At 56.3% G+C, this 18,666-nt stretch overlaps 1 protein-coding gene across 1 annotated transcript; it reads right to left on the bottom strand.

Annotated features, from left to right (window-relative positions):
- Positions 1 to 741: 741 nt before the first annotated feature.
- On the bottom strand, positions 742 to 16,247 carry DUS3L (dihydrouridine synthase 3 like). Its single transcript, XM_038772918.1, has 13 exons — positions 16,064 to 16,247; positions 12,164 to 12,467; positions 9,487 to 10,056; positions 8,980 to 9,021; positions 7,737 to 7,889; positions 6,461 to 6,577; positions 5,219 to 5,284; positions 5,002 to 5,112; positions 4,623 to 4,719; positions 3,915 to 3,990; positions 2,660 to 2,848; positions 1,784 to 1,912; positions 742 to 900 (listed from the first exon to the last, which is right to left on the bottom strand). Exons 1-13 carry the CDS (start codon positions 16,204 to 16,206, stop codon positions 828 to 830), a joined length of 2,070 nt encoding a protein of 689 aa, XP_038628846.1. The 5' UTR covers positions 16,207 to 16,247; the 3' UTR covers positions 742 to 827.
- Between the last annotated feature and the right edge of the window lie 2,419 nt (positions 16,248 to 18,666).

Raw genomic sequence — 18,666 nt, 5'->3', positions numbered from 1 at the left:
TTTCCGGGGGGACCCCAGCTGCTCCGTGCCAGCCAGAATCAAGTCATCGATGGCACGTGTTGACAACTGTATGCGGAGCTCTGTACTAAGCCCCTGGGAGACTACAAGAGATGACAGTCCCTGCGCGCAAGGAGCTTACCGTCTAGAACGGACAGACCTTAAAATAAATTCCAGAGGTGGACAAGTGCTGAGGGGCTGAAGGAGAAGACTCTTCCCCTGGTCCCGGGCGTCTGAGCCCTTGAAGCGGGGCTGACCCATTCCTGGTTGTTGCTGGGCAGCTGGTAAGCTCGTGGTGGGCAGGAAATGTCACTGTAATAGTAATAATGCTGGCATTTATTAAGCGCTTACTATGTGCCAAGCACTGTTCTAAGTGCTGGGGCGGTTACAAGGTCATCAGGCTGTCCCACGTGGGGCTCACAGCCTTAATCCCCATTTTACAGATGAGGGAACTGGGGCACGGAGAAGTGACTTGCCCAAAGTCGCACAGCGGACAACTGGCGGAGCCGGGATTTGAACCCATGTCTCCAAAGCCCCTGCTCTTTCCACTGAGCCACGCTGCTTCTCGATGACCTGCACACAGTGAGCACTCAAATACGATGGAATGAACAAATGGTGGCACTTGGGGCTTCTGGAAGGGGGTGTGGTGTGTGTCCCCCTCTCCACCCATGGGGGCCGGGGGAGGAGAGAAAGCGCTTGGCAGCGCGGGGTGGTGGAGAATGCAAGCTGACACAACCACAGGCTTGGAAACAAAAGAAATTTATTTCCTTTATTTCCTTTGTTCTCGTCTGTGGTGTTTAAGTCGCTGCCCTCTCCGGTCCTCCCCCCGGCTACTTGTAGGAGTTGGCTTTGTGCTTCGGCAGGAAGGTGAAGGCAGGCGGGACGGGGCCCAGGAGCATTTCGCTGAAATGAAGCCAAAGGGGAGCCGGGATGAGCGGACCACTGCCCCGCCCCCTTCTCCCTGCTGTCTTTGGCACTAAGTGAGGCTGGGGGGGTAGCTGCCCCTGGCCCGAGGCCCCTCCTGTTCTAGGAGGGATGAGGATGGAGGGGGGCTCAGGGCCCAGAGCCAGCAGGAGGTAGGCTGGGGCTGCTCTGGGACTTCTGCAAGTTGTTTAACCGTTCTAGGCCCGTCCCCTCACCTCTCCGTCAGACCGTTAGTCCCACGGGGGAGAGGGACCGTATCCCATCTGATGTGTTTTTTTCCAGTGCCGAGCATGGTCCTTGGCACTGATTAAGCGCTTACTCAACACCATCATTAGGAGGGAGGCCAGGGTTTGGGTGCTCATGGAAACAGTCAGCACAGAACGGGGCTGACTGCAGGCCCTCAGCTGGGGCTGCCAAGAGCTCGCCGCGGCTCCTGCCAGGTTCCACCACCCCGGCCCCCCTGGAAAACGGGGTCCGGAGCGCTAGCTTGGCATTTCACTGGAGGGGCTGGCCAAGGACAGGGAGAGCTGGGCCAAAACTCTTGAGGATGTAAATAGCTCCTGTAGGCTCCCCGCTCTTCCCGGAACCATTGTGCGGACCCGTTGGGCCTCCCCACCCGCAAGCTGGTGGAAGGAGAGGCAATCCATCCCCACTTCTGAGCGAGCTTCAGGCAGGGTGGAGGCTAGACAGGCAAGGCTCCGACCCACCCAAGTTTTGCTGGGTGAGGGTCGGGTTGACGACCTAGCTGTTCTTTGGAGGGGAGGAAGAGGAGGGAGGCAAAGAGGGGGCTGCAGTTGGCGGGAAGAGGGCCAGGACCGCCTCGCTGAAGTTCCGCCTCCACCGCCCCCGGTGCAGCACGCACCTGATCCGGATCCAGTCATCCACATGCTGACTGGCCATGAGGGTCTCCAGGTGGTCCCGGCCCAAATAGTAGGGAGGCCTCTCGTTGATCTTCTGGGGGGGATGTTCCAGCAAACCCGTGGGGATGTACCTAGCAGCAGCAAGACCCCCGATCCTGTGACATCGGCTCTCCACCCCCGCCTCAACCTCACCCCAGGCGTTCTCCCGTGCCGCTCCCTGAGCCCGTCCCCCCAGCAACAGGTCACGGGGGACGGGGTGTCCACTAGCGGTCCCCACCGATGGGGGGGCACCTGCCTGGCCGTCCATTTAGCCGTGTGCTGGCTGGGCACGTCCCGTTGCCCCATCGGATGGACGAAGGCACGCTGAGGGCAGAGATCTGCTTCCAAGGCCAAAGTCAGCCAGGTTCAAAAGGAAGCGGGGAGTCTAACTGCGAGGGCCCGAGCCGCTCCTGCTCCTGTGCGGACAGAGTGGCCACCAGCCACTGGCTCCTTTTACTTTAGGGTCCCAGACCCAGGTGGGCAGCCGTGACACAAGGGCATATTATGTGGGGCAATCTGTCCATCATTCCTTGAGGGGGCTGGGGTAGATCCATCCAGGAGGGCTGCAGGAAAACAGTGAATGGCCCATCCTAAGAGCCCCTTCCCCCGACCCTGGGGGAACCTGTTTTGGCGGGGGCAGGGGGGAGCAAGGAGGAAAAAGGACTTACAGAGCAGGGAAAAGAGCGAGGGAGCAGAGGGAAGCCAAAAGGGTCACGTCTGCAGCCCAAGGTTATCTGTCATAGCAGCCCCGAGCGGCTCAGGAGGTGAGACACCCCCTCCCCGGCCCCCCATTCCATCGACTTTTCCCTCCCGCCGGCCCCTCAAACCCCGCCCGTTACCTGCACAGGAACGACAGCCACTCCAACAGAAACCTCCTGGTTTTCTCCACGCCCTGCGTATCCGAGCCCCAGTGCTCCAGTCCAAAGCGGGTGAAGTCTCTGAGGATCTCCAGTCGCTCCCCCGAAGAAATGTCCCAGTGGCGCTGCTCTTTGATTTCGGTAAAAAGCCACGGCTTGATAAGGGCCCCTCTGGGATGGCAGAGAGGCAGATTAGATGGGGAGCGCCCACGGGCCCGGCCCCAGACGTGAGACCAGAGCTCCGGCCTCTCTCCTGGACCTGGGAAGCAGGAGAGAAGGCCGGGATCTGCCCGGGAAAACGCATCTTTTGGAGGGGACGGATCTTGGAGGGGAAACCCTGCCCGGCCTGATTGGGCGGCTGAGGTGTGAAGGCCCAGGTTCCACTCTGTCCCGGGGCTAGAAGAACGGAGTGGCTTCTGCCCCGCACACAGTAAGCGCTCAATAAATACGATTGATTGATTGATTGATTCTGCCCTGGGCTGGGGTAAGAGTTGGGGGAGACCTTATGGAGGAGATGGGACCAATAAAACAAGTCAATGTAAGTACCAGAAGGAGAGAGAGAGCTGAGAGAGAATGAGAAACACATGCTCGGACAACTTATGGAGGAGGACAAGCAGAAGCAGCCTGCTTAGTGAACAGAGCAAGGGCCTGGGGGTCAGAAGGGCCTGGGTTCTAATCCTGCTCCACTATTTGCTGTGTGACCTTGGGCAAGTCACAGCTTCTGAAAAATGGGGATTAAAACGGTGAGCCCCACCAGAGACGTGGACTGTGTCCAACCTGATTAGCTTGTATCTACTCCAGCGCTTAGGACAGAGTCAGCACCTAAATACCATATATGTGTTTTTAAAAATGGACAGCAGAGCGTGACTGGAGGCAGGAGGGACGAATCCAATGGGGAAGGTGGGTTTTTAGAGGGAGGTGACAGGAAGAGGATCTAGACTGTGAGCCCGCTGTTGGGTAGGGACCGTCTCTATATGTTGCCGATGTGTACTTCCCAAGCGCTTAGTCCAGTGCTCTGCACACAGTAAGCGCTCAATAAATATGACTGATTGAATGAATGAAAGAGGATTCGCGTGACTATGTGATGGTTCAGAGGAGAGCGGTGAGGGGACAGTCGTCCCCTCCCGAGAGGCCCATGCTGTACTGCTGCCCAAAAGACCCTTGCCCCTTTTGGGGCCCCCCAACTCCTCAACCGTGGGGACATCCAAAGACTTGAGTGGGCAGGGCAGCTACTTGCCGGGCGATCATGACTCCAGAAACACCTGTCCGCAGGGCACAGTTTGCATCTTCGTAAGAGAGAATATCACCATTTCCTGCAGGGAGAAATGTATATCTCAGAGGGAGGGAGAATGAGGAGGAAGGTGGGCAGGAGCGGGGGAGAGAGAGAGAGATATAAGGCGACAGTCCAGCAATCCCTCAAAAGGTATCCGAGTGACTACTAAGTGCAGATCACCATACTAAGGTCTTACGAGAGGACAAAAAGACCTAGAGAAAGAGAACCTCAACTGTTCTTCAGAGCCCATCAGACTGTCTTCAAGGGAGTGCCAACTTGTACAGTGCTCTGCACACAGTAAGCGGCACTCAATAAATACGAGTGATTGATTGATTGGAGCCTGCCGGGACTGGCTTCGAGACAGGCACAGGCCGGTGTGTGGAAGGGTCTGCCCGGTGCCTGGCTCGACCGCCCATCCGCCGACTGTCCTCACTTCCTGAATGGGGAGGTTGGGGAAGAGAGAGCGAAGGAGGAGGAAGCCACAAGCAGCATCACATGGCGACTACAGAGACCCAACTGGGGCCTAAAGGATCCAGGACGTGGCCCGGAAAGGGCCTGGGGGCGGGGAGGGGGGAGAAATGGGACGGGACGAAGCCGCGGAGGCCCAGAGAGAGGCTCACCGGGCAGATCGGGGCGGGGACTGGCCTAGCCAAGGGAGCAGGATAAACGTACCGAACAGCGGCATGGGGCTGGCCACCTGCGCACAATGCTCTATGTACTGCCAGTCGGCCACCTTGGTGTAGCGCTGCTCTCGGGACCGGCCGTGGAGCTGATTGACGAGAGGGAGACGGAGAGAGGGACACGTGAGCGCCATACTTCGCGGAGCAGAATCTCAGCCTGGGAACTGTCCTTCCGGAGGCCAGCCAACGGAGCAGGCAGGGGAGAGAGGCAGGAAGCCAACTGATGCTGGTTTCCCGGGGCTAGAGTGGCACCCGCCGTAGGCGTCCGGCCTCGCTGTCCTGGAAGCCCAGATGAGGTCTCCCCGGTAGGCTGAGGTGAGAGGAGCCCAGAGAGACGCTTCTCTCCCCGCACCCCGCTGCCGCCGACTCACCGTGACCAGTGACACGCCCCAGGCCCGGAGCTCGGGGAGGAGCCTGTGAGCCAGGTTGGCCTTCTCCTGTACTCCCGTCCGGATCTTCACAGTGAGGGGCACGTCCAGCACCTGCAGACACAGACGGAGGCGGACGGAGACGGAGAGAGAACGTGCAGAGGCGGGGGGAGATGCTGGCTCAGGTTCCCACCTGGGGGCCTAGAAGGCCCGCCCTTACCGAATTCATTCCTCGGACAATCTGTTCAAACTTGTTGGAGCGATTCATCAGGGCACAGCCCCCGCCCTGAGAGAAGAAGCAGACACAGACCGTCCGAATGAGGTCCCCTTGGGCAGGGGCCGGCCCCCGCAGTGCCCCGTCCTCTCACGTCGCCCCGAAGGCCGACGCTTCCAGGAAGCTTACTTGGATTCACCCAACTCACTGGCCAGCCCTCGACACAGCCCAGGCTGCTCCCATGCGTTCCCTCAGGGATCGCGGGCAGCTGCCTGTCCGCCCAGACGTAGACTGCTTACACACCTGGGCTCACCTAACGGACTGGGGGTTCCCATTCATTCATTCATTCATTCAATCGTATTTATTGAGCGCTTCCTGTGTGCAGAGCACTGGACTAAGCACTTGGGAAGTCCAAGTTGGCAACATATAGGGACGGTCCCTACCCAACAGTGGGCTCACAGTCCCAGCTTAAGCTCTACCCCAAACTCAAAGTGCCTGGATCAGGGCTCGCTGAAATCGTGGTCCCTGCCAGATAAACTCGTCCCTAGGGCGTTGGCTGCACCTTGCTGGCATAGGAACGGCCCCCCTCTCCCAGGCACAACCCAGACGCTGGGCCCCCCGCCCCATCACACAAACACGCAACCCCAGCGAGAAGTGGGACCGGGGGTTGTACGGTGGATGAGGAGCCCCACTCGTCAGGGCCAGGGGAGGGTTAAAAAAGGCCAGGTTTTCTCCTCTGCCGTTCCATAAGTGGGACCCCAAAAAGTTGTCACCTTGGGGGGCAGTGGCGCTGACTCAGGTCCAGCAGATGCCTACCGGGAGGGGCAAGGCCCCCCCATCTAGCATGTGGGGCCCAGGGCGGAGAGCTCTAGCGCCGGCGAGTCCCCAGTGAGACCCCGGTCACTTGGAGGAATCCCGGTTCTTGTCCGGCCCGCCTCACTGCCCATGGCCAATCTGTTCCAGAGGCAGGCCTCAAAAGGCAGCCGGGCTCCGGGGCTAACCTCGGCAGAAAGCGATCCCGAGAGGCCACTACTGTTGGCGTTGTCTACTTCAGGGAATGTTCCCCTCCGTGATTTCTTTTGACAGTTTTGTATTATACTGCACAGAGTGGGGCTCAACAAAGGTTACTACCGCCGCTGCTACTGCAGTCACAGAACCAACTGAGGACCACTCCCCTCGCAGTAAGATGGGGAAGCAGGCTCCCCGCAACCCCGACGACATCTTCGAAATCCGGGCAGACGGGGTTACCTTCTTGTACACCAGGTCGATCGGGCACCCGACGTTGATGTCCACGAAGTCCACCTCGACAGTCCGGTTGAGCAGTTCGGCACACTTGGTCATGGTGTCTGGGAACGCGCCCTCCAGCTGTGCCGGGAGAAGAGACGGGACAGGGGAGATCAGGCCCGTGGCGGCCCAGTCTCTCTGGCTTGGGAAGGGGCGACAGAAAGCCCTTCGGGTCAGACCAGTTGTTTATGGATCCTGCTCGGTCCAAAACCACCAAGCCTCCCGTTCATGGACTTTCACCACCTCCCCTGCTCCCCAGAACGCTCTGGTCTGAACTAGATCCGGCTCTCAACAAGCAACAGGGCAGAGGTATCACTGTGCATGTGTACTCAAAACCAGACAGTACACTCTCTGGGACCTCCAAATAATAATAATGATGGCATTTTTAAATAATAACAATAACAATAATAATAATAATAATGGCATTTGTTAAGCGCTATGTGCAGAGCACTGTTCTAAGCGCGGGGGGGTTACAAGCTCATCAAGGTGTCCCACGTGGGGTTCACAGTCTTAATCCCCATTTTACAGATGAGGTAACTGGCTCAGAGAAGTGACTTGCCCAAGGTCACACAGCAGACATGTGGTGGAGTTGGGATTCGAACCCATGACCTCTGACTCCAAAGCCCGCGCTCTTGCTTACTATGTGCAAAGCACTGTTCGAAGTGTGATCAAGTTGTCCCATGTGGGGCTCACAGTCTTAATCCCCATTTTACAGATGAGGGAACTGAGGCGCAGAAAAGTGAAGTGACTTGCCCAAAGTCACACGGCTGACAGTTGGCAGAGCTGGCATTTGAACGCATGACCTCTGACTCCAAAACCCGGGCTCTTTCCACTGAGCCACGCTGCTGCTTACTTGTACTTTCCAAGTGCTTAGTACAGTACTCTGCACCCGGTAAGCGCTCAATAAATACAATTGAATAAATGAATAAGTAATTCTGCAGAGGGGTCGGTAACGCGTCACTCAAAGGGAAGGTTATGGATGTCAGACAGTCTGTCCCTAACTGAGCCTGGATGAATGGCCCAAGGGGGCCAACGGGGGAGGCCCTTGCTCACGTTCTTGCCTGGTCCCCTGCAAGCCCTGGACTCCCTGGCTGCGTCGGACTCTCGCCGAGAGCGCCCGGACCCCTCGAGGGAACCTTCAGCTGAGACACAGCTGACCGGGAGAGGATGAGCCCCAGAAATCCCGAAAACGCTCAGGAGAGGCTCCCCGCCGGGCCCGGCAGGACGGCGTGGCACTGACCTGGACGCCGAAGAGGTCCTCGCTGTGGTGACGCTTGAGCAAGGCCCACTCGGAGGACTGGCCCTGGAGCAGGTTCGTGCACACAGCCATCTCTCCACAGGTGACGTCGGCCCCGAAGCGCTTGCAGATCCTCCGGAAGGGCAAATTGCCACACTAAAAGCCCCAGGCAGCCAGATCCAGTCCGCGTCACAACCCGGGGGGCTCCAGGGGCCGGTGCCCCCTCCGCCCACCCGCCTCCCCAGGAGCCTTAGGTGCCCTGTGAAATCTGCACCCAATTCACTCCTCCCAGTTCAGAGATGGCAGCCCCCAACTCCTCCCCACCAAAGCCCACGGCTTTGGGACGGGGACCTTCCCTGAGTCGGAGGACCAACCTCCACTGACAGGGAGCCAAGGGGTCCGAGGCCCGGCTCTCCCACTGGCTTCCAGGATGACCCGATGGGGGAGTGAGGGCTATGAGGGTCTTTGCTCCTGCTGGGCCCCCAGGAGCTTGTCTTCCATGGGCACCGGGCAATGGGAGACAGGCTCACGCTCACCACCCCACACTCACTCAGCTGCTGACACCCGGGGAACAGAAGCCGAGCAGACAGAGACTGACACACAGGTGCCTAAACGGACACTCGGGTAGAGAGCCCGTCCCGGACGGACACAGGGCCGGACCCCACCCTCTCAGATGGCCACCCTCCGCAGAGATTCAGGGACAGTCATCCGCCCAAAGAGAGGCACATGAAGCCAGAGTCCCAGAGACCCCAATTCACGCCCCTAGGCTCCCCCCACCCCCCGTCATGAATCACAACCAAACTCTTTCCTCCGCCCCAACACCCTGCCTACACACAAGCGGCACCCTCTTTGGATTCCAGTCACCGGACTGGGCGACCTCTCATCTTCCCAGTAACTCTGGGCGCTTCGAAGGCCGCGGGACGTCGACTCCCTCCAGCTTACAGATGGCCGGCTATTTATCGGCTACCCCCTCCACGATTTTCTCCCAAGTGCTTAGTTCAGGGCTTCGCGCACAGCAAGCACTCAATAAATACCATCAATCGACGGTCTGACTGAGCTGAAGCCAAGGCCGAGTCTCGATCCCAATCCCAAACCCATCCCGGGCCACACTTGTGGTCCCTGGTGGAGACTAGGGCCCCGGTTGGGCAGTCAAAACCCTCTGAACGTTGGCCAGTCACTCAGCCTCCTCTCCCAGGCTTCCCAAGGGAGGGGAGCACCTTCGGTCTATCTGGCAAGGTAGACCTACCGTGGTGAGCGGGGCCAGGTACAGCTTGCCTCGGATGTCCAACTGGAAAAACAAAGAGGAGAGCAACCCAGGTTAAAGAAGCGGCAGGGGCTTCTAGAGCTCAGGTGACCTCTGGGCACCTGGCTGGACTTTAACGATCCCTAGGGTCGCGGGCCTCGGACCCTTCGCAGCCGCCACTGGAAAGTGCCTATTTATGGTGAACCCGACTTTTTCTTGCTGAGGGGAGCGCGCCAGCTGGGCCCGCAACAGAAGCAGCTCGGCCCACACGCTCTTTAAACCGGGCCTCACCCTCTCTCCCCAGGCTGGCACCGAAGAACCGGTGCAGTTTAGGGAGTGGGGCACGAAGCTACACTCGCTGCCCCGTCCGCGCCCTGCCCACGCTTGGGCTTTAAGGGGGAGAGGCAGGCAGGAAGCAGGCAGCCTGTCCTTCCCCCACCCTCCCAGCTCAGGGGCCGTCTGCGGCCCAGGCGGGGGACCCCCGGAGGCCCGCCCTCCGCCCCCACCCACCTCCTTCTTCTCGGCAGGCCGGAGTCTGATGACATCCTCGTCGGTGAGCGGTCCCGAAGTCCGGACGGTGCCGCCGCCCCCGGCTCCGGGCTCTTCCCCCGGCCCCCCGGCCTGGGACTCCGAAGTCGGCGGGCCAGAACTCGGGTCTTCCCGCGCGGGGGCCGGGCCCTCCCGCCCCCCGCCGCCCCCCACCTCTCCGGCCCCGGGGTCCGGGGTGCGGCCTTTCCCGGCCCCTCCTCGGGCCGGGCCGTTCAACTGGCGGAGGTAGCGCTCGGAGCGGCCGAAGAGCACCATTTTCTTGCGCAGCTGCTGCTGGAGCTCCTTGCTCAGGCCGTTGCGTACCACCTGCCTGTCCCGCCACTGCGCAGCCCGCTCGGCATCCACCAGGTTCTGCTGCTGCTCCCCCAGGTGAGCCCCGGCAAAGCGGCAGGTGACGCCATAGATGCACTTCCCGAAGGTGTCGAACAGGACACACCTGTCCCCGAGGTCCGGGGGCTTGGCAGCCATGTAGCCGGCTAGGTTGTGCAGGAAGCGGCAGCGCTCGCCGAAGAAGCACTTGTCGGCTGACGCCTTCAAGGAGAGGGAGAGGAATTGCTAAGGCGCCTTCCTCGTCTCCCCCAGGTGGGCGGGAAAGCCCACCCCGCCCCTCATCCCCGCTCATCCAGCTCCAGTCACAGGATCGCCGGGGTGCCTGCTGCGCCCGGGGTACCGGCAGAAAGCCAGAGCCAGAGGGCTACCTTTGGATCTGGGGCGGGGGCCGAAAGAGGGAGCAAGGAGCTTAGGGAGGGAAAGGCAGCTGTGGAGGCGGGGAGGAGGGTCAAGAGAGGCGGACGGGAAAAGAGAGGGGAGGGAGAGGGATGTCAAGGTACTCACCAGTGCCGCCTTGGTAGTTTTCGCCCCCGTGGGGCTCTAGAGCCCTAAGGAGGTAAACAACCCACTCGTTCCCCCCACCCCAGCCCCAGTGAGCCCACCGGGTTTCCAGTGGAGGCCGAGACCCTACCACTGGCCCAGAAGATGCCCAGCAGCGAGCAGCAGCGGGCCCCAGAGTGGTACCGTGACTCCAGAGCCCAGACTCCCCCCCAACACGAGCCCCGGCGAGCTGCCAAGGCCACTCGGCAGGCTGAGAGGATGAGCTGAATGCCGTTCCCCCTCCTCCTCCTGCTGCTGCTGCTGCTCCGTCTTCTCCAGCTCCAAGAAGTCAAACAGGCCGGCTGCAGTTACCCACCCCAAGAGTTACTGGGGAGGGAGGGGGTGGAGAAGCTAATGGGGCCGCCAATCGTACAGTTGCAATAGCCCCTCCGCCCCCGTGAAGGTGGTGCCTAGGTAGCATAGCTTGAAGGATGTGAGATGATTTAAATCACTTCACTGGGCCTCAGTTTCCTCCCCCTTAGATTGTGAGCCCCATGTAGGGCAGGGACCATGTCTTTTCAGATTGTATCGCGTCTACCCCAGTGCCTAGCACACAGTAAGCGCTTAAACAGACATCTCTAATTATTTATCATCTACATAAGTGGGCAGAGAAACCGACGGCAAAGAAATCAATCAATTGCATTTATTGAGTGCTTACTGTGGGCAAAGCACTGTACTAAGCTCTTGGGCGAGTACAACTTAACAGACTCGGCAGACACGTTCCCTGCCCACGAGCTTACAGTCTAGAGGGGAAGACAGACGTTAATATAAATAATTGTAAAATATGTACATAGGTGCTCGGGGGCCACGGCGAATAGCAAGCTTCCAAGTACATAGACGACGCAGAGGGAACCAAGGAAGGGAGGGCTTAAATCGGGGGCGGCCTCTTGGAGATACGGCCGTAATAAGGCTCTGGTGGTCTGGCACATACAGAGTAGGAGGGAGTTTCAGGCGAGACGGGGGAGTTGGGCAAGGGGCCAGCGGCAAGATAGATGAGATCGAGCAAGCTGGCGCTAGAGGAGCAAAGTATGCAGGCTGGGCTGTAGAAGGAAATCGGCGAGGTAAGGAAGGGACGAGCTGATTGAGCACTTTAAAGCCGACAATAAGGAGTTTCTGTTTGTCGAGGAACACCTTGGCGAGCTACAGTGGCTGAAGGAAGGGTAAGCACGACCAGGAAGCTGGGGGGTGGGGTGGGGGGTGGGGGGTGTCCATTTAATTCTGCAAATGTTTCTAGAGCTTTCATTTTCCAGATCACTTTCTCAGCACTGGTCTCATTACTTCTCATAACCTCCCTGGGAGGGAGGACGAGAAGGGCAGGCACAGTTCTCCACATTCTGCAGCTGGCTGGACAGAGGCCCCAAAGTTGTCCAAGGACAGAGCTGGGATTGTGAGTCTCCCAACAGCCACCAGTTTCCCCTAAACTTAGACTCACTCCCTTACTTAGGGGCATGAACAGAGGGAGAAAGGTCTTTTCCTGATGGATCAAACATCCTTCCAAGTCCAGAGGAAAACAGGGAATGGCTATTTCTAGAAAAGAATCCAATTTCGGCCGCTCCAAGCCCTGAGAATTTCGGGTCCCACGGTTCTCTTAAGGGGAACATGCAGAACCCAGGTCAGACCGTTTCAAGGGCTATACTGGATAGCTGAGTTTCTGGACCGGCAAATTTTGATGGTTTTTGGACTTAAAGCTCAAACTGCAGGGATGACCGGGGAGGGCCGGGGCTCCAGCCAATGTGCAGGGGCCCCAGACCCCACCCAACACACTCACCTGGATGAGGGACGGACACAGCTTGTTCTCACTGTAATGCGTGGGCTTCACGTGCGGCCGGTTCTTATTCTGTCCCCTGGCTCTCCTTTTCCGCTGCTGCTCCACCTCGTCCGCTCCCCGGCCCTGCGTTTCTTCCTTCTCCTCTTCAAGCTTTATCTTCTTGGATGCGGGCTCGGGCAAGCCCTTGCACGTGGGTTCTTCCTCTTCGGCATCGCTTCCGGCCGGCTTCTCCGTGCCCTGGCCCCCTGCATCTTTCCCTTTGGTTTCCAGGAAGGCGTGGAACTGCTCCTTGGTGGTAAGGTACCTGTGGAGGAGGAGCGGATTACACAGCTTGGACATCCACCCTCCCTCCCTCCCTCCCACTGCAGCTCAATGTCCCCCTACTTAACTCTCAAATGTCATACAATCGTCAACAACATTAAGTGCAGCGGCGGGGGGTGGGGGGGAGCACTGTACTAGATGTTCAACAGTCACTTGACCTAATGGCCTAGTGGAAAGAGCATGGTTCTCCGAGTCAGAGGACCTGGGTTCTAAACCCGGCTCTGCCACCTGTCTACTGCGTGAACTTGGGCAAATCACTTCGCTTTTCTGCGCCTCGGTGACCTCACCGGTAAAACGGGGATTAAAACTGTGAGCCCCAAGTGGGACAGGGACTGTGTCCAACCTGATTAGCTTGAATCTACCCCGGCGCTTGGCAGAGTAGGCGCTTAGTACCAAAAAAACTCCCCCCCAACCCCCTTAAGCGGTGGGGAGAAGAGACATGGCTCCTGCTCTCAATGCACTTCAGTCTTAACGGGGAACCAACCACTCTCCAACCTGGCAATATCACTCCTCCCGCCGTGGAACGGTGAGGACCAAGCAGGTTTATTGTTTGGACTCCCTGAGCTGAGGGGAGGAGGAGGAGAGAAAACCACAGATCCTGACAAATGTGGTGGCTGCAGCTGGCACTTGGATGACACTTGTGAGAGGCTTGTATGGAGATGTTAATCTGTGATATTGCATCTGAGTGTAAGAATAGTCCTCGGTGAGCAAGGAATGTGTTTACTGCTTTATTGTACTCTCCCAAGCACAAGCGCTTAGTACAGTGCTCTGCACACAGTAAGCGCTCCATAGATACGATTGAATGAATAAATGCTCTGCACACCGTAAAGTGCCGAATAAAGACGACTGATAGAACGAATTTTGAGAGGCAGCATGGCCTAGTGGAAAGAGCACGGGCCTGGGAGTTGGAGAATCTGGGGTCCAATTTTGTTTTTTAAATGGTATTTGTTAAGCGCTTACTATGTGCAAAGCACTGTTCAAAGCGCTGTGGGAGGATACAAGGCGATCAGGTTATCCCGTGTGCGGCTCAGTCTTCATCCCCATTTGACAGATGAGGGGACTGAGGCCCAGAGAAGTTAAGTGACTTGCCCAAAGTCACCCAGCTGGCAAGTTGCGGAGCCGGGATTAAAATCCGTGACCTCAGACTCCCAAGCCCGGGCTCTATCCACTGTGCCACGCTGCTTCTCTAATTCTGGCTCTGCCACCTGTCTACTATTGTGACCTTGGTCAAGTGACTTCTCGGTGCCTCAGTTTCCTCATCCGTAGAATGAAATACCTGTTGTCCTCCCTCCAAATCGGCCCGAGGGCCACGTGGGCCGGGGACTGTGTCCAGGGGTTAGAACGCCGCTTGGCAGATGGTAAGTTCTTACCAGATACTCTAATTATTACTTGCGGCTGGTCGAGGAGACTTGTGCGGGAGAGAGGCGGAGGCACACCGGGACTCCCTAGGATTCAAGGACCAGCTCCATTGGAGGCGTCTCATATGTAAGGTGAGTCCAGCGTGCAGCGCGACCCACTATCAGGCCCGTTAGTGCCACGAGGGCTTTCCTCAGCCCAAAACAGACGACCCTTGCCCGCCTGAAACAGGCTCTCTCCCTCTGCTCCCACACAGCCATGCAGGGCGAGCCACTCTGGAGACGAGCTCTAATCAATCAATCAATCGTATTCATTGAGCGCTTACTGTGTGCAGAGCACTGTACTAAGCGCCTGGGAAGTCCAAGTCGGCAACATATAGAGACGGTCCCTACCCAACAACGGGCTCAAGGTCTAGAAGGGGGAGACGGACAACAAAACATGTGAACAGGTGTCATGTCATCAGAATAAATAGAAGGAAAGCTAGCTGCACATCATTAACAAAATAAAATAAATAGAATAGTAAATATGCACAGGTAAAATAAATTCATTCTTTCATTCAATCGTATTTACTGAGCACTTACTGAGCGCAAAGCACTGTACTAAGCGCTTGGAAAGTACGAGTTGGTAACATATGAGTAGAGTAATAAATCCATACAAACATATAATCTCCCACCCCCCTGGCAACCAGCACACTGAGTGGTCATCACTGCTGCTGCCCCTCTAGACACGGGCCGGCTCTATTTATTTATTTTTGCATATTATTATTTATTTTATTAATGTTTTGTTTTGTTGTCTGTCTCCCCCTTCTAGACTGTGAGCCCGCTGTTGGGGAGGGACCGTCTCTAGATGTTGCCAACTTGGACTTCCCAAGCGCTTAGTACAGTGCTCTGCACACAGTAAGTGCTCATTAAATACGACTGAATGAATGACATATTTATTCTATTTATTACATATTTATTCTATTTATTTACATAGTTATTCTATTTGTTTTATTTTGTTAATATGTTTTGTTTTGTTGGCTGTCTCCCCCTTCTAGACCGTGAGCCCGCTGTTGGGCAGGGACCGTCTCTCGATGTTGCCGACTTGGACTTCCCAAGCGCTTAGTAAAGTGCTCTGCACACAGTAAGCGCTCAACAAATACGATTGAATGAATGAATGACATATTTATTCCATTCATTACATATTTATTCTATTTACATACGTATTCTATTTTATTTTGTTAATATGCTTTGTTTTGTTGTCTGTCTCCCCCTTCTAGCCTGTGAGCCCGCTGTTGGGGAGGGACCGTCTCTAGATGTTCCCGGCTTGTACCTCCCGAGCGCTTAGTACACTGCTCTGCACACTGTTGGCAAGTCACTTCACTCCTCTGTGCCTCAGTTCCCTCATCTGGAAAATGGGGATGAAGACTGTGAGCCCCCCGTGGGACAACCGGATCACCTTGGAATCTCTCCAGCGCTTAGAACAGTGCTTTGCACATAGTAAGCGCTTAATAAATGCCATCATTATTACTATTATTATTAATAAAGACGCTTGAATGAATGAATGGCAAGGCGAGGCCGGGGCTCACGGCAGCGGCTCCGAGGGGGGTCGGCGTCCCGACACGCTAACTTGTACTTCCCGGGCGCTTAGTACAGTGTTCTGCACACAGTAGGCGCTCAATAAATACGATTGAATGAATGAATGAATGGAGTGAATGAATGGCAAGGCCAGGCCGGGGCTCACGGCAGCGGCTCCGAGGGGGTCGGCGTTCCAACATGCCAACTTGGACCTCCCGAGCGCTTAGTACAGTGCTCTGCACACTGTAGGCGCTCAATAAAGACGCCTGAATGAATGAATGGCAAGGCCAGGCCGGGGCTCATAGCAGCGGCTTCGAGGGGGATCGGCGTCCCGACATGCCAACTTGGACTTCCCGAGCGCTTAGTATAGTGCTCTGCACACTGTAGGCGCTCAATAAAGACGCTTGAATGAATGAATGAATGAATGAATGGCAAGGCCAGGCCGGGGCTCACGGCAGCGGCTCCGAGGGGGTCGGCATTCCGACATGCCAACTTGGACCTCCCGAGCGCTTAGTACAGTGCTCTGCACACTGTAGGCGCTCAATAAAGACGATTGATTGAATGAATGGATGAATGAATGAATGAATGGAGGACCGCGCGCCGGGAGCCCCGCTGCATGCCGGGAAAGTCCGCGTGCGTTCCCCCCCCCCCCCCTCAGGTGACTCACTGAGGCTTGATGGCCGCCACACCCCGCTCCAGGGACCCGGCTCCGGGGACCTCGATGGCGGCGGCGGCGGCGACACGACTCCCCCCGCCGCTGTCGCTGCCGCTCTCGGTCCGGCTCTCCGCCTCTGCCTCCCCTTCCGCCATCAGCCCCGCTGCCCCAAGTCAAAAATGGGAGGCCTTCTGGGGCGCCTGAATAAAAGGGAGCGGGCGCGCCTGCGTGCGTGCGTGCGTGCGTACGCACGCACGCACGTACGTCCGTACGCCCGCCCCCCGCTCCAAACGCCTCAGGGGCAAAGGGGCGGGGCCGGGGATTAGAATAATAATAATAATAATAATAATAATAATAATAATAATAATGGCATTTATTAAGCGCTTACTATGTGCAAAGCACTGTTCTAAGCGCTGGGGAGGTTACAAGGTGATCAGGTTGTCCCACAGGGGGCTCCCAGTCTTCAGCCCCATTTGACAGCTGAGGGAGCTGAGGCCCAGAGAAGTGAAGTGACTTGCCCAAAGTCACCCAGCTGACAAGTGGCGGAGCCGGGATTCGAACCCATGACCTCTGACTCCCAAGCCCGGGCTCTTTCCACTGAGCCACACGGCTTCTCTGAGCGTCCATCCCATTCATTCATCCATCCATCCATCCATCCATTCACTCACTCACTCACTCGCTCACACACTCATTCATTCATTCAATCACTCATTCATTCATTCTAGACAGTGAGCCCGCTGTTGGGTAGGGACCGTCTCTAGATGTTGCCGACTTGCCCTTCCCAAGCGCTTAGTACAGTGCTCTGCACACAGTAAGGACTCAATAAATACGATTGAATGAATGAATGAATTCACTCACTCACTCATTCACTCATTCATTCACTCATTCATTCATTCACTCACTCATTCATTCATTCACTCATTCATTCATTCATTCACTCACCCATTCGTTCACTCATTCATCATCATCATCATCATCATCAATCGTATTTATTGAGCACTTACTATGTGCAGAGCACTGTACTAAGCACTTGGGAAGTCCAAATTGGCAACATATAGAGACAGTCCCTACCCAACAGTGGGCTCACAGTCTAAAAGGGGGAGACAGAGAACAAAACCAAACATACTAACAAAATAAAATAAATAGAATAGATATGTACAAGTAAAATAAATAAATAAATAGAGTAAAAAATATGTACAAACATATATACATATATACAGGTGCTGTGGGGAAGAGAAGGAGGTAAGATGGGGGGATGGAGAGAGGGACGAGGGGGAGAGGAAGGAAGGGGCTCAGTCTGGGAAGGCCTCCTGGAGGAGGTGAGCTCTCAGCAGGGCCTTGAAGGGAGGAAGAGAGCTAGCTTGGCGGATGGGCAGAGGGAGGGCATTCCAGGCCCGGGGGATGACGTGGGCCGGGGGTCGATGGCGGGACAGGCGAGAGCGAGGTACGGTGAGAAGATCAGCGGCGGAGGAGCGGAAGGTGCGGGCTGGGCTGGAGAAGGAGAGAAGGGAGGTGAGGTAGGAGGGGGCGAGGTGATGGACAGCCTTGAAGCCCAGGGTGAGGAGTTTCTGCCTGATGCGCAGATTGATTGGTAGCCACTGGAGATTTTTGAGGAGGGGAGTGATATGCCCAGAGCGTTTCTGGACAAAGATAATCCGGGCAGCAGCATGAAGTATGGATTGAAGTGGAGAGAGACACGAGGATGGGAGATCAGAGAGAAGGCTGATGCCGTAGTCCAGACGGGATAGGATGAGAGCTTGAATGAGCAGGGTAGCGGTTGGGATGGAGAGGAAAGGGCGGATCTTGGCAATGTTGTGGAGCTGAGACCGGCAGGTTTTGGTGACGGCTTGGATGTGAGGGGTGAATGAGAGAGCGGAGTCGAGGATGACACCGAGGTTGCGGGCTTGTGAGACGGGAAGGATGGTAGTGCCATCAACAGAGATGGGAAAGTCAGGGAGAGGGCAAGGTTTGGGAGGGAACCCATTCATTCACTTGCCTTTATTGAGCGCTTACATTCCCCTGCCTCTGGGTGGATAATGATAATAATAAATAATAATGATGGAATTTGTTAAGCGCTTACTCTGTGCAAAGCACTGTTCTAAGCTCCAGGGAGGATGCAAGGTGATCAGGTTGTCCCATGGGGGGCTCACAGTCTTAGTCCCCATTTTATAGTTGAGGGAACTGAGGCACAGAGAAGTGAAGGCCCTTCAAGGCTCTACTGAGAGCTCACCTCCTCCAGGAGGCCTTCCCAGACTGAGCCCCTTCCTTCCTCTCCCCCTCGTCCCCCTCTCCATCCCCCCATCTTACCTCTTTCCCTTCCCCACAGCACCTGTATATATGTATATATGCTTGTACATATTTATTACTCTATTTATTTATTTATTTTACTCGTACATATCTATTCTATTTATTTTATTTTGTTAGTATGTTTGCTTTTTGTTCTCTGTCTCCCCCTTTTAGACTGTGAGCCCACTGTTGGGTAGGGACTGTCTCTATATGTTGCCAACTTGTACTTCCCAAGCACTTAGTACAGTGCTCTGCACACAGTAAGCGCTCAATAAATACGATTGATTGATTGATTGATTGAAGTGACTTGCCCAAAGTAATGATGGGAT

Source organism: Tachyglossus aculeatus, chromosome X1 (genome assembly GCF_015852505.1).
Source record: "Tachyglossus aculeatus isolate mTacAcu1 chromosome X1, mTacAcu1.pri, whole genome shotgun sequence".
Taxonomy (NCBI): domain Eukaryota; kingdom Metazoa; phylum Chordata; class Mammalia; order Monotremata; family Tachyglossidae; genus Tachyglossus; species Tachyglossus aculeatus.
This window is presented reverse-complemented; position numbering and strand designations above follow the sequence as displayed.